The sequence below is a fragment of the Carettochelys insculpta genome, chromosome 18, assembly GCF_033958435.1.
Source record: "Carettochelys insculpta isolate YL-2023 chromosome 18, ASM3395843v1, whole genome shotgun sequence".
In the NCBI taxonomy this organism is placed as follows: domain Eukaryota; kingdom Metazoa; phylum Chordata; order Testudines; family Carettochelyidae; genus Carettochelys; species Carettochelys insculpta.
Window position 1 is genome coordinate 2636502 of NC_134154.1, and position 15312 is coordinate 2651813.

Consider the following 15312-nt stretch of genomic DNA (forward strand, 5'->3'; position numbering starts at 1 on the left):
AATTAATTGTTGTCCTGGGTTCCCCCCCACTAACTCACCTTTATTCCCCTTTTACGAAATCAGACTTGTGTTCAGAGTTTTAGCTGGAAACACCAGCTAGATCATTATCAGTCTAAATTACACTATTAATTGTGTTGAAGAGAATTGCTATTGATGTTATAAAACCACTTGTAGCATGAACATATACGCTGCACAGTAGTGAGGTTGGCAGCAAGGCCATGGCTCGTGCCATACCTCTTTGTGATGTGATTTCATCTGCCCCGTACATTTAGAGTAGCAGAGGTGGGCATGATGCTTTCAAAACAAAAGCTCCTTCTCCTTGAGCTTACAAGGTAAGTTAGGCACCATACAACTGGGTATTCCAAAGCAACAGTAAATGATCATGTAGCCTGTTGTCTGTCAGTTTTGTGAGTTATTTAATGTTCACATTTTTAAACTAAGTTCGTGAAAATAAAGTCAGGTATTGGTGAAGTGGAGGAAAACTGTACTGGAAAGCTTCCAGAAAGAAGGGAGCTCAGAGGGAGTGGGGGAAGCCTATGAAGCGGGTAAGTAAGGGACAGAGTTTTTGTGAGGCCAGGTAAGATGGGTGACTAAACTATCTTAAATTGATGGGAAGGATACTTAGTTTTGTAGTGGGGGAATATAATACCTTTTATAGCACCTTCATAGTGCTACAGCCATCTTTCATTCTTTGTGCTAATAACCACACCATCTCTGCACAGCAGCTGTTCCCCATAACACACTTCACAATATTGACCACTAGAGTCACAGTGTTGGTAAAGAAAAATCAGGTTGTTCTCCAAGTGCCCAGCTGTTATCTCATGAACAGTGGCATCAGCACCTGTCTCTGCATCCTCCCAGTAAGTGTGTTTTTTGAAATCACAATGTAACATCTTGCCCTGATTTAAATTTTAAGCAGGTGGTCCAGCTGAAACAAGAGCCAAAGTCTCCCACCATGTTTGCTGTTGCAGTGATGTTGCAATTATCTGCTGAGAATGCTTAGCTCCCAGCCCTCGGATGGTGCAGCTGCAGAAACGGGGAGGAGAGGAACAGGCCGTGAGTACTGACCCCTGCCCCGTGGTCCACACCCCCTGTACTCCCATGGGTGGTGGGTCCCCATTCCCTGTCCCCTATCCATGGGTGCAGTGGCCATGTGAGCAGCCTCTTTGTGTGATCCGCCACCCCCCCCGCCACCAGTGGCAGGACGTGGCACTGTCCGCAGGAGCGGGTGCTGATGGGCACTGGTGGCCATGTCACTGTTCTGGGGCTGTACCATGGCTGGGCCCTGGTAGCTGGGGTTTGCCAGGAGTGTGGGATGGCCCCTGGTCATGTATGGTGCCTCCACCTCATGATCTGAAGCATGTGTCCTGTTGGGTACATACCTGGGGGTGCACCGCCGAGGTCAGGGGATGGCCATCTGGCTGATGCCCAGCTGGAGGTGTGGGTCAGGAGATCTGTGACCAGGTGCCCCTCCTCACTGGACCAGTCTGCTGCTGCACCTGGCTCCATCTCCAGCCCTGGTGCTAGGGGGCTGGCCAGTGGTCCTGGCTCCTGCTCTTTGCCTGGCTGGGGCTCCTCACCCAAGGTGTCCAGGAGGGCCGGTGGGGAGGGAGGTGTCCGGGTGGCCCAGGATGGTCCTGAGCTCCCTGTAGTAGGGGCACAAAGCTGGGGCAGCCCCGACCGGCTGACCAAGTGCCAAGCCTGGGTATAACCCTGCTGCAGCTCCCTAACCTTACTCCTGACTTGGTCAGGAGTGCGGGCAGGGTGACCCTGGGTACTCAGGCCCTCGGCCAGCTGGGTGAAGGCAGCCACGTTCTGCCATTTGCTCCCCATTACCCAGAGATCCTCCTCCTCCTGCCAGAGCCCTAGCAGGTCCCTGAGCTCATGTTCCATCCAGGACGGGGTGTGCTTCTCCCCCGCAATGGCTGGGCCCTTGGGAGCCCTGGGTGTGCTTGGAGTGGGGGCCCTGGGGCTCCTCACATGGCTGCCTGGTGGCCATCGTGAGCAGGGGGCTGCTCAGTGTCGCACTGAGGCATGCAGGGGCAGCATGTGTAGCAGCTGCTGTCTGCACCATCTCAGCTTCATGCAACAGGGTTTCCTGGTCTGTGCGGCTTTAAGAGCCATTGCACACACAGACCATAGAACCCTGCGGGGGCTGGGCAGCACATCTCCACCTAACAGCTGATTGCCTCCATGGCGGACCTCGCTCTTTTGAAAAAGGGGGATGCGGAGCATCTGCACATGTCCTTTTTCGAAAAAAGACGTTGAAAGAGCAGCCTCTTCCTATTTTCTGTTTGGAAGAGCAGTTTCAATTCCTGCGGCACCCAATGTCGATTTCGTGTTCAAAAGGGCGTGCGGCGTGCAGAGACGCGCCATGCACTGCTTCGATCCGGGGCCTGCTGTTTCGAAACAGCTGGCTAGTGTAGACACAGCTCTGATGAGCGGGTAAAACCTATATAAGAGAAAGTCATGTAATACCTAACTTGCACATATTGCTTTTCATCCCTGGTTACAATTACATAGTATCATAAGTTTTTCAGCTTAAATCAATGTGGGCTGATTCCTTCACTGAAGCAGTTAAGCATTTAGACTCAGATCATACAATGAGCTCTGAATGAGTGGAGGACAATGCCCTCGTGGAACTCAATGTAGGATTAGAGATTTAGACCTGAATACCTTGTATGTGCAGCAGCATGAGAAAGTCTTCTGCTACCCATCCAGTAATAAAAAGCACTGACAGTGGTAGGCACAAGATATAATATGGCCAGGGTCACATTTTCCAAAGTACCTAAATGATTTAGGCACCTAAGGCTCATTTACAAATCAAAGTAGACTCAATGACAGTTGGATTCATACGTGTCTCTCACTTCTGAAAATAGGATTTAGGCAACTACATCATGTAGGTGCTTTGCCCATGGTCCTTGCCATGAATTGCTGACAGTCTCAGTACCGATGGGCTAAGGTGAGACAAGAGTCAGCATTCAAGATTGTTTTATTGCTGTTCGACCCTATAATTTACTGAGTTAGTGTAATTATTCTTCATTAGAACTAAAAGGGCAAGACAAATAGCCAGGACTTTCATAAATCCAAGTCAATGTTTATCTACTCTGTCTCCTCCCACAGCCGTGATCTTTACCCCATGCCAGTGGGGGGAACGAGGATTGGGATGTTTTCCATCCTGAATGAGCTTGCAGTCTCTCCTGATTGGTCCACAGTAACTAGCAGTACTGGCTGAATTGCTTACTAAGGGCTCTTAGCAGAGGCATGCAAAAGTTATTCTCAGTCCCTTCTCCAAGCCACCTGCTATAGACAGAGTTGCTGTGAGAGGCTCTTTTTCTCTGAACTGCAGGACTTCTCTCTGAATCCCAACTGCCAGGATGGGAGTAGAACTCTTTCTGGACCTCCTGTCCCAGCCCTGCCGAGCCCTCTTTATGTTTGCCAAGAAAAACAACATCCCATTTGAATTCAAGCATGTGGAACTGCTGAAAGGTATGTGAAAGGCTCCTATACCTATGGTGTTGTCATCTCTTTACTCTGCCATGGGAGTGCAGCAATGCCATTGTAAGGGAGCACATTGGTTCTGCTGAGCTCCATGCAGACTATCCACATGTTACACTTCTCAGGTGCAACTAGTTTCTAGGCCCCTCCCTTGCTCAAAACCCTAAAGTATCTCTATCCCCTCTGACAGGCATTTTGCTTTATGGCTCATTACTGACCTCTCATTGAGAGTGGAAATTGTGTTTAGGAAATGAGACACATAAAAGATACGTAGCCCCAGCTGTTTATGTTTGTACAATCCCAAGTGAAAGTACCACTTGGAGTAAGATGAGGACCTATAACTTGAGCCCATCTATCGCGGGCCTGCTATGAGGCCTGAAGTCCAACCCACAATCATCAAGCCAGTGCTAATGCTGTGAGCTAGAGGCAGACTTGGCTAACAGAATCGGGTACAAACAGGGTTAGTGGTATAAAGCGCTAAGAGGTGCTATGTGCAGACTGGGAGCACATTCCAGAGGGGTCATTATAGAACACATCGTGAAGAAGCAGCTTGGTACCAACACACTCCCCACAGATAACAGACAGATTGACCCAGGTTCAGTACAGGGTCTAATCTGACAGCATGAGAGATGGTGATTAAACCCCTGTGTACGAGGTAAGTGGTGGTAACTAAGCAGCAGGAGGTGACAACTTGGTAAGTCAGGAGTGATGTGTAACTTGTGTATAAAAGTGTACCCCAAATAGTTGTCTGTACCCAGCCTAGGGGACTACGAATTAGCCTGTCATTGACTGAGCTGCACTCATTGTTGGGGGTACATACGTGTAGTGGTTCAGCAGAGCTTGCTGACAACTATTCCTGTACTTCATAGAACAATAAACCTGTCCTGGGTGCTTTCAGTCCTTATCTGATTTGGATGTCTTTGGGGGCGCTCTTGAATTCTACTACATTAGCTACGTGTGCAGGGCCAATGTAGTACACAGTGAGAGTCTAAGCTCGTAGCTGAAAGATGATCACCGCTGACAGGCCAGGATGCTACTCCAGTGATTTCTGACTGTTGTAACAGTTGCATGTTTTGGGGGGTAGAGCAGCATCTTGGTTGTCAGGAGGTGCTGTGCAAGATTATACCCAGCGCATTACCAGCTGATGAGCCTTGTAAAGTGAAGGAATGGGACCAGGAGCATGCGCTTGCTGTCAAACACCCCTGCAGGCTCCCACGAGCAATAGGCATGCTGTCTTCACATTCCACTAAATAAGTCCCTCCTGCAGGATGACGTAACTAACCCAGAGCACTGAGCAGTAATGCTTTCAGAAGAGTCCTCTCTAGGCTTAGCTGTCTCCCAGCTTCTTGTAATTTAGACATGTTCTTCTGGTGCTCATTCGTTTTCTTTAACACTAAGAATCTTGAGTTTTGTCTCCCTCTTACACCCCTAAAGCAAATTCTTGCATGGTCTCTAACACTGAAGCAGTAGAAGGACTGAAGAGACTGAGACTAATTGATGTTTAAATGTTGTAATAATGAGTAAACTATATTCATATTTACCTCAATAATCTCTGCCGGCCTGGGCCGGCCAGGCCAACCAGGCCCACTCTGCTTTTGCCTTTCTGGTCCCATCCCCACCTGTAGGTTTCTCCTATTGCAGTTGAGAGAAAATTTGTTCCACTGGACAACTAGTTGGGTCTTTTGTTCCTCTTTTGAGGTCTCAGTTACTTTACTGAGCTAAAGGCAGCTGTGTTGCATTTTCCCCTCCAACTTCTTACTTCTTCTTTTTTTAAGGAGATATTTGTCTTCTGCTCAAATGTTTTCCTATTCTTGTAGGATGGAAATGCTGCCTGGCCCACACGGTGTGCATGGGGATGACCCATGAAATTAATGGTCTATAAAGGACACATTATCATGATTAGGGGATCAAGGCAAACTTCTGTTTCTTGTAGCAAACTTGGCCCCACTCTAAATTGGTTCTGATCTGGTAAGTGACTGTGAGAGCTGAGAACCAGTCTGACCAGATGTGCCCAGCATACAAGCTAAGGCAGAGCATTGGAGCTGGTTTATTTTCCTAAACTGGGGCAGGGAGAAGGTCTGACCTGTAGCAGAAGGTCTGCAACCCATGTTAGTTACAGGTGTGCTGTCCCTTCCAGTCAACAAGCTTATCAGGTACACCTGTGTCAGAACATAGCAAACAATTTTGATCAGCACTCCAGGAATGACTGAGCTAGAGGTGAGCTGGTGTCAAAACCTAGGAACTTTTTTTTTGTCATGGATGTCAGCAGCTGTGACTGAACGCATCTAGCACGTAGGTCTAGAGAAGTGACAGAGGCCACTTTCTCCAGCCACTCTTCAGTGATGAACTTCCATATAAGAATTCTACTGAACTGGGGAGGAGAGGCTGTAGAAAGCCTGAAAGGGTTTCTCTTGTCTGCTTTTTAAAAAATAAATAAATAAATAAAATTTCTTTCCTAGAAAACTTGGCGGCTTTGCTGACACTGTGGAAAACTACCTACAGAGTGATGTTGTGTCCAAGTTCACATGTCCATGTTGCCACCATCCATTGTTAGCAACAGGGAATCTTTTGTAATGTAGATATAAGGCAGAGGTGGCCAACCAGTTGGGGACGAAGAGCTGCAGAGAGAGCATGAAGAGCCATGTATTAGATATCTATTTTTAATCTATTTGTTTGTCTTAATGCCTACCTCCCCCAGAGCCCAGCACCCCCAGCAGGGACGTCTGCTGTCCTGATGTCAAAGCTCTGTCTGCTAAATGTTTTTGGTAGCAAAGGCAATTCATCAAAAGAAGCATGAAATGGATACATCGTAAAATGCCCTTCTCGGCAAACAGGAGTTTTACATGCCTGTGAAATACCCATTTGGGCTGAATTCATGCAGCCCCATCAGGGATCATGCTGAGTTATGACACACACAGAAGAATTGGTCAAAGTAATGTGGCCTTATTGTGTCTAGGCTGACAACGCAGCAGCTGCTGTGTCTTGGACCCCATGCTGGTTCCTGCCCTACATTCTGCAAAGATATTGCACCTCTCTGACTCCTGGGGCAGCCCGATGGGTGAGGTGAATGTGAGCAGACACAACAGGGATGCTCCCTCGCCATCTCTCTTAGGACATAAAATGGTGTTTAAACCTCTTTGGAATAAGGCAAAACAGAGCAGCTGTCTGTAATGACTCATGCACAAGCTTCTCCCACAAATCCTTCTATTTAGGCTTTGTATCCTGGAGTGATCTTGAGACTGCAGTCATGGGCATATTAAAAATGCCTCAGATCCACTGTGTTTGCTGTTGCAGTACACATCAGCTCTTGCTCTAGGTCCCCCTCACAATACTAGCAGGAAGGAGAAGTGCAGCTTCATGAGCAGACCCTGCATTTACCCTTTCCTGTCTCTGCGCTCACTGACCTAACCGTAGTGCAGCCTGGGGGCAGTTTACCTGTCAATGAAGCAGTTGGATGAAAACTTGTAGTGAATCCCCTTTCTGCCTGTGGCATATCAGGGTAAATCTTAGTACAAAATCTATATCCGTTATGGAGTTCAGTTGCGCACTTGTTCTATGAGAAGAATAAGCCAGACTTTTCCTCATGTGGACTAAGCTGTGAAGCCACAGTCAAATATTCCCATGGATTCTGCTGACCCTCACAAATGGGTGAAGAATCTAGCTTGATTCGGGTGGTAGATTTGTCAATGATTCCCCCTTGCATGCTGCTGCTGCCGCCACCACCACCACCTCCTTAATCTTGCTAATCTTTTCAGGGCAGCACCTTAGTGAAGAGTTTGGCAAGGTGAATGTGCTGAGGAAAGTGCCAGCACTCAAGGATGGAGCTTTTACCTTGGCAGAGAGGTAAGGATTAAACAAATGCAATCCCCTGATGCACTAACATCACAACACATAATGTCTGCCTGCTGGGTTCCCTGCTCGGAGTCTTTCTTATTACTTGCTCATCCCTTCCCTCACTCTCCATCCCCTATGCCTCAGTTTATCTGGGCTCGGTATTTTATTTTTTGCCTTTTCTTCATTAATGCCCTTTCTCCCCTCTCTCTCTGTTTATCAGCCCCACTCATCTAATGCCTCTGTCAGGCCTGTATTTCCCCCGTCTTTCTGTCCCTTCCACCTTGCTACAGTTGTGCATCCATCTTTGACTACAAGGAGATGAGGACAAACATTGGTCCAACCCAGGTCACCAGCCATCTGCATCAGCTGGTGTTGCAGCTAAGCTGCTTCTAGGTTCAAAGCTTGCAAAGCTCAGTGGATCTGGTGAGTCTCTGATTGGGTGATGTGGTAACTATAGCCAGAAAGGGCTGGCTTCAGGATATCCACAGGCCTGATCATGTGAAGTTTTCCCATCGTGGGTCTGTGTTCCAGTGTAAATGGTATAAATTACCCTACTGGTTCAAGTTTCAAATGGAAATACAGAAGGTTGGATGGCTGACATCCTTCCCCTCAATCTGGGTAAAATATCACAGGGCAGCTTTCTTTCTTTCTTTCTTTCTTTCTTTCTTTCTTAATTAATTAATTAATTAATTTAAGTGGGAAGGAGAGGAAATCCACTTCCTCTCTCTGTTCTAGAGGAAGGTGGGGGTAGAGGTGGAAAAGTACCCAAAAAGTTACTTCAGTAAAAGTGCTTTCACTTCTGGGTACTTGAGTACAATAAAGAGGCAATGTGTGTTTGTGCATGCACGTATGCACTTTTACTCAAGTTTTCCAGAGGACAACCAGTGACTTGTACTTAAGTACACCCACCCCCAAAGCAGCTGTACTTTTACTCAAGTAACTTTTTGGGTACTTTTCCTACCTCTGGGTGGTGGAATTACCTTCTCCTTCAACCCCCACTGAACAGAGACTTGAATTAAGATGCAGAAGCTCCAAATGCTTTTTCAAAACAAAACCACTAATTTCACCTAAACAACTCAAAATGAACCCTCACAATCTTCCTTTTCTCACCATTTCTCTTGTGAAAAACACCAAGTCTTCACGCAGTGCTGGGAAGTAGCTGTTGTAATGGTGTGTGTATTTCTAGTGGAGGGGCAGGAGAGCGTGGAGAGAAGTCTGACTTGGAACACTCATGTTACAAAACGTGACTGGTTATTAGGGAGTATGGGAAGGTTCTTGGGTCTGTCAGTATTGACTCATTAACTCATTGGTCATATGAGTATTGTGAGATGGGGAAGAGGGAAGACCAATCACGTCCATCTCCTCTAAACTTACCTGTCCATCGTTCTCTGTTGCTCTCTTGGCAGCATTGCGATCCTTCTCTACCTCAGCCGAAAATTCAACACCCCTGATCATTGGTATCCTTCAGACCTGCAGAAACGGGCCCGAGTTGATGAGTACCTGTCCTGGCAGCACACAGCCATTCGAGAGAAAGGCAGCAAAATTTTCCTCACCAAGGTAAACATATTAGCTGCCATAAGAACGGACATGCTTTATACTTGGAGCTTTTTATGGGGCCAGGGGCTGTTTCTGGACATTGTGCTCCAGCTGTCAAAGACACAACCCAGCTGGTGTTTGGAAGCCAAACTGTAACTTGTATTGGCATCCCAACTGAGCCAGCTCTCTACCTAAACTAACCCCACTTTCACCTACTGCAAGAATCCTTTCTATTCTACCCCCAGTTCTTCCTAAGATTAAATCTGTGGGAAGGTCACCTCTGTACTCAATCCAGAAAAGTGACTGTAACTGATCCGGTGTGGTGAGGGTAAGATATTGCCAGATGCTTACCACCTTCCTCCTGCTTTGACTGACTAGGCATAGCTGACACTTGTCCCTGCAGAGATAGGCCCTCTCTTCTTGAAACAAGGGGCGATTGCGTTAGTGTGAAATCTTTAAAGGCAAATATTTCCACAAAGGAGATGCTGAACAAGACTGCCTGGTTTGGAGGACTATGATGTTGTAATGCTAGCTAGCCTGGCTCCCGGTATTCGTTAGTCCAGCCCTCTCTATAATAAACTAATGAGGGATATTCAGAGTAGTTCAGGGTGCCATGACTCCCTGGTGGATAGACTAAAAATTGGCAGGTAACATGGAAAAGCTACGTTTTCCTCGCCCTCGTAGATACTGGTGCCCCTCGTTACTAGGCAGCCATGTTCTCCAGAGAAACTAGAGGAGGCTGTCAAGGAACTGAATTCTACCCTGAAGCAATTTGAGGAGAAGTTCCTGCAGGACAAGCCTTTCATTGTGGGCAGCGAGATCTCCCTGGCAGACTTGGTGGCACTGGTGGAGCTCATGCAGGTGAGTGCTGGTATTGGCAGTTCCAGGCAGTCTTCAGACAAAGCAAGCTGGGTTTCTGGGCAAGTGGGCGGACACATGGCTTTCGGGTCCCGTGAAAATATCTGAAATAAGGGTTCACTTTGCCAGTTTATCTTTAGCACTTTTTGGATGAACTGAAACAGAGCTGAACAGATGCTTCCAAAGGAAGTGGAAAAATATTTTGAACAAAGAACTTCAGCCTTGCTTTGAGCACTGGTCCTCTGGCAGAAATAAGTGGAAATAAGTAGATTAGTTAAAAGGTCCCAAATTTTACTGGAACTTATTCTAGAGTGAGTGTAACTGGAGATGCTCAGCACTTGGGGGGTAACTCTGTATTTTAAAACTGACTGAGAAGTGCATGGTTTTCCTTTCTTTCCTGCGAATTCCATAGGGAAAAGTCTGCGGGAGAGGTTTTTTCCCCTGGAAGTGGCAAACGTACAGTCTAAACTTAGAAAGAAAAAATGTATCTATTAGAGAGTGAGGACTTCCTCTTTATTCCTAATACGTTGTATGTGTCCTTAAGAATGAAGTTCAGGTTGTACCTCTCTAATCTGGAACTCTCTAGTCTGGTAACATCCATAAGCTGGCATGATTTCAGTTAGCCAGACGACCACTTATCATGGGCATGGCCAGGTTTCCTGTGGTCCCGTAAAGTTTGTTTGCAGCCACCAGTCTTGGCTCTCAGTATTTTGTGCTGTTATCCAGCTGTAATTTACCCCTAAATGTCTTCCAAGAGCCCAGTAATGGTAATGTGCTAGACAATATTGGCCTCCTGTAGTCTGGCAAATACTCTCCTCCATCAGAGGTCTGGTCCCCATGGTGCCAGATGAGACAGGTTCAACCTGTACCTGCTTTTGTATTGCAGGGGTCTCCTTTTTACTGTCTGGCGTGAATCCACCTTATTTTTTTCATTTTATAAAACTGATTGTCTCATGAGACAGTAATTGTAACATACTTGTTAACACTCGTGCTGTCGTGTGTGTCGTTTCATTGCCAGCAGGGTAAAACACTAGTCTTGTCACATTCTGGTTTCCATGCCTTCGCATGACTCTAAGTTTTGGGTTGCAAACCCTGCAGAGGGGTTTCTAAACTCTGAAAACAATGTGTCTCCAATGAAAACTCAAGAATGCTTTTCCTTTCAATGTTGGGGTAAGGAAGAGCAGGAGAGGCCCACATTGCTATCCCTCTGCATATCTCCATGTACCTGTCACCAGTATCCTCAGCAATCACTCTAATCTCCCAGAAATGGAGAACTTGAAATGACCTGAAACCAGGCCCCAAACTCTCAGATCTTCCATATCTGACTTGATCCAGCTGAGATTTATTCTGAACTCAATTGGATTTGGGGCTGTAGTCCCATCCTTCTAAATAGATTCTGCTTTGGACTGTTTGCATGGAAGTTATACTCCTGTGGTTTTTGCTTCTGTCCTGGCAGCCTGTGGGCAGTGGCTGTGATATCTTTGAGGACAAGCCCAAGCTGAGAGAGTGGCGCTGCCGTGTGGAGGAAGCTGTGGGGAAGGAGCTCTTCCAGCAAGCACATGAGATGATCCTGAATGTCAAGAACCTGAGCACTGCGCAACTTCCCCCAGAACTGAGAGAGCATCTGAAACAGTTTCTGAAATGTTGACATTAAAAAAAAGAAAAAAAAAAAAAGGGAAGCGACCCTCTAAGCCAAGCTAATCCTGTGTAGGTCTTTGTGTGTGTTTAACCCCCTTCTCAGGCACCACATCTCAGTGGCCCTGCTTCCCAAGGTGACAGAACAGCACCTTACCAACAACACTTTTTAAGCACAGTCCTTCCAAGATTTACAGAAGGGAACGATACTGTCTTTTGTTACTGTGATGGGGTTCAGGGGTCCCCCTGCACTGCACCCCGTCCGCTGGCAGGAGTGACTCTCACTCAGCAGGTACAACAGAAGGTTTATTAGGCAACAGAAGCCCAGTTTCTCACAGAAACGACAGTACAGCAGCCAGAGACAGTCCTTCCAATCTGTCCTGGGGAGAAGATCCCGAGGGGTGCCCCTCTGGGGTGTAGCTTTCCCCCTCCTCAGGCTGGCTGCCTTCCAGCTCTCCCTCTTCCTAGCCTCTAACTGCCGCCCCCGATTCAAAACCCAGCTCAGCTCCTCCCTGCTCTTTGTTCAGGCAGAGGTGTTACCTGCCAGTTGTAGCCCCAGGGTCATCCTTAGCCACTGGGAGCTGCTGCTTGCCTCACATCCAGCCTGACTCACACATGCACTCCCCCCACTCCATTACAGTTACAAACACTGGATCACCCTTTTACCTTGCAGACTTGTGAGCTACAGTATTGGTAGGGTTCCTTTCTTTCCCTCACCCATCTGCTGCGGACCTACCTGATACTCACAGCATCTCAACCACTCAGTCCACAGTAGCAGTCAGCATGGTGCAGGTCTCCTCGCCCTCACTAGCTAGAGGCCCACATTTCAAATTTGCGGGTGCATAGGACCATAGGGGTGGAAGAGACCTCAGGAGGTCATCAAAAGCAAGATTAATCCCAACTAGCATGAAATCATATTGGTCAGTTCCTCCTGCAGTTTCCAGACGGTGTATGAAAAGCATATGTCCTGATCTGCACTACAGCCTTCTCTCAGGAAGGATAGGTCAGTCATTTGAGCGTTAGCCTCCTAAGCCCAGGGATGAGAGTTCAATTGGGGCAAATAGGCTACAAACAGGAAACGGAGTGGGAATACATGGGCCAGTTTTGACAGTGAAGAGAGGTAAATAGCAGGGTCTCCCAGGGTTAAGTAATGGGACCAGTGTTTTTCAACATACTCACAAGTGACCTGGAGAAAGGGGTAAACACTGAAGAGGCACTGTTTTAATGGGAATGGGAATTGCTACCCTGGATCAGACTAGTAGTCCATTAGTTCAATATCGTGTTCCTGAAAGTTGCTAATACAGGTTGAACCTCTCCAGTCTGGCACCCTTGAGATCTGACTGGAGCCGAAAGAGAGCTTGCTGGACCACGAGAGGTCAGTATTGTCTAACAGCACTACCAACATTCCCATGGTTGACTGAGCTCTTAGAAGATATTTAGGGGTAAATTAGAGCTAAATAACAGCACAGAACACTGACAGCGGGACTGGTGGCTGTAAACAAACTTTGTGGGACCACAGGAGACTTGGCCACACTCATAATAAGAGGAGATCCAGCTAACTAAAAGCATACTGGACCACAGATGTTGCCAGACCAGAGAGTGCCAGACTAGAGAGGTTCAACCTGTGCCAGATGATTCAGAAGGAAGTACAAGAGTCCCACAGTTATGAACAAATCTATGCATAGGGAAAAGTTCTTCCTAACTCCTTTGAATTGATCATTTAATTAACATTTATTCGTACTGTGTGGTCAGCTGCTGTATTGTCTCAGGCATCATAGTCAGATATTGTGAAAAGTTGGTGCCTCTTCCAGAGCACTTATAATCCATGATGAAAGACAACAGGTAGATGGAGCAAACAGATGGGTGATTATCAGGTAACAGTACTCTGGATAAGCAGCAGTGCTCACAGCATGATGGCAGCTACTCAACAGTCTAATGGTTAGCTCAAAGATGAAAGTTTACCAATATTCCTTGTAATTTGCTACCACGTGTAACATAAGAGTGGCTGTCATCAGTATTATCTGTATAAATGTCTAGTTTCTTCTGAATGGGAGGGAAAGCTACCCACACACCCCTATTGCAGTCTGTGCCCCTTCTACTTCCCTTAGCGGAACACCTGGCAGATGGGAAAATGGCTCTCGTTACTGTCCTCAGCAGCATAGCAATGAACAGTTCTTTATTTCTGTTGTATGCCTGGTATCAATGATAACTGACTGCAGAGGTTCTTCAGTGTGGTTGAGTCTGGGGGCCACTTTTGCAAGAGAAAAATAGATTCCGTTGTGTAATCTTTTCTCTCCCTTGTGAAATTCTGTTTGTTCTAGGAGTGCAAGGACCATAGCTTGACACCTTACTGGCATAGCTACAACACCAGCAGATAGAATTCTGATTGGGATCATGACCCTGTAAATTAGTGATGGGCAACCTGGGCTTGTGAATTGGCCCCATAAGTGACCTCTTTCATTTCAGTGGGCAGCAAGATTGTCACCCTCTGAGCCCCCAACTCCTTTCCTAATTCGCCCCACCTTCTACCCTGAACCCACCACCTGCCCTGAGCCCACCTCATACCCAACCCCTGACCTGACTCCTGTACCCCCACCAGGAGCTGAACAATGCCGAGTAAATCCCCCCAGTCCTAACAAAATTAAGTAAAAGATAAAAACCACAGGAAACAGGTGAAGACAATAAAATTGTTATTTCACTAGCTTTCCTGCATCTAAAGAAAATGTAATTACTGCATAAATTGCATGTACCTGTAATAAGATAATATGATAAGCCTTTTGTTCTCTTCTAACATGAGAATTGATACTCTTAACATTTCCTTGAAGTTGTGACCTGAGCTAGCGAGATGTCAGTGCCCCGTTCCCAAAATAAACAAGAGGTTTAATTAGAAGTCATGGCAAGATGAAACTGTGTAGCTGTGAAACACAGAGGGATTTTATTGTGCGCATGGCTTTGGACATTGTTGCTTTAAGTGTGAGCATTTTGAAGGGTAAAGGATCATCTTTTAATGAAAGCTGAGATCCTGCCACATGTGAGTTCTGCACCACTTCAGAATGATCCTAGATTGTATGACTCGATAATTGGTAAACTTAGTGGATCCCATTTGCAAAGGCAAAGGAAATTCAGTGTAAGCACATCTGTGGAGGTTAAAGTCTGCTCCCTTGTCCCCACACAGGTGCTCATCCCCCTCTTCATGGGCCAGACACTGCCCACAGAGAAGCTGCAGGAAATTATGGATGACCTGGCTACTCCCCTGAAGCAGTTTGAGGAGAAATTCCTACAGGACAAGCCCTGCATTGTGGGCAGTGAGATCTCGCTAGTAGATGTAGTGGCTATTGTGTTAAGGATTGTCTAGGCCAGGCGTGTCCAAACCACGGCCCTGGACAGCTAATAATGCGGCCCCACATGATCATACCCTTTTAACATTGTTATGTGATGTATATACATTAGCTATATTATATATTTTATACGCAGCCCAAGACAATTCCTCTTCACTCAACGCGGCCCAGGCAAGCCAAAAAGTTGGACGCCCTTGGTCTAGGCGAAGAGGTCACAGACAGCCTCCCTGATAATCAGCAGCCCATAGCGTGGGTTCCCGTACTCGCCTGCCAGCGCCTCCGCAGACGAAAAGCGCGGAGGGTTCCCTTCTGGTTGGTTTCTCACCTCTGGGGGGCTGGGATCACGTTCACACCCCGCTCCCCCTCAGCACCGGGCCCTGCGCTGTGGACACCAACGATCCAATCAGCGGACCAAAGTCAGTGACCAATCCCCGTCAGCGGCCGCTAGAGGGAGCCCGCTGCGGCGGGCAATGCGCCTCACGCAGGCCGGCGCACGGAACGCAGCGCAGCCCCGCCCCTTCGGCTGGCAGACCTGGGACACCGGCCGCTCGCCCCTGGAGGCTCCAGAGCTGCTCTCCCTGTCCCGCCTGGGCCATGGTTAAGCTGGCGCCGG

The 15312-nt window shown here is 47.3% G+C and overlaps 1 protein-coding gene and 1 long non-coding RNA gene across 2 annotated transcripts; one reads left to right on the forward strand and one right to left on the reverse strand.

Moving 5' to 3' along the window:
• The first annotated feature begins 55 nt into the window (after nucleotides 1-55).
• Nucleotides 56-14952, forward strand: GSTT4 (glutathione S-transferase theta 4). Its single transcript, XM_075012566.1, has 7 exons — nucleotides 56-1056; nucleotides 3350-3489; nucleotides 7254-7341; nucleotides 8739-8889; nucleotides 9553-9729; nucleotides 11183-11433; nucleotides 14537-14952. The coding sequence occupies exons 2-6, from the start codon at nucleotides 3378-3380 to the stop codon at nucleotides 11372-11374; spliced, it is 720 nt and encodes a 239-aa protein (XP_074868667.1). The 5' UTR covers nucleotides 56-1056; nucleotides 3350-3377; the 3' UTR covers nucleotides 11375-11433; nucleotides 14537-14952.
• LOC142022574 (uncharacterized) lies at nucleotides 4023-15095 on the reverse strand. Its single transcript, XR_012647990.1, has 3 exons — nucleotides 14967-15095; nucleotides 8707-8802; nucleotides 4023-6116 (listed from the first exon to the last, which is right to left on the reverse strand). It is a non-coding gene; the product is annotated as an uncharacterized LOC142022574 (long non-coding RNA).
• Nucleotides 15096-15312: the final 217 nt, after the last annotated feature.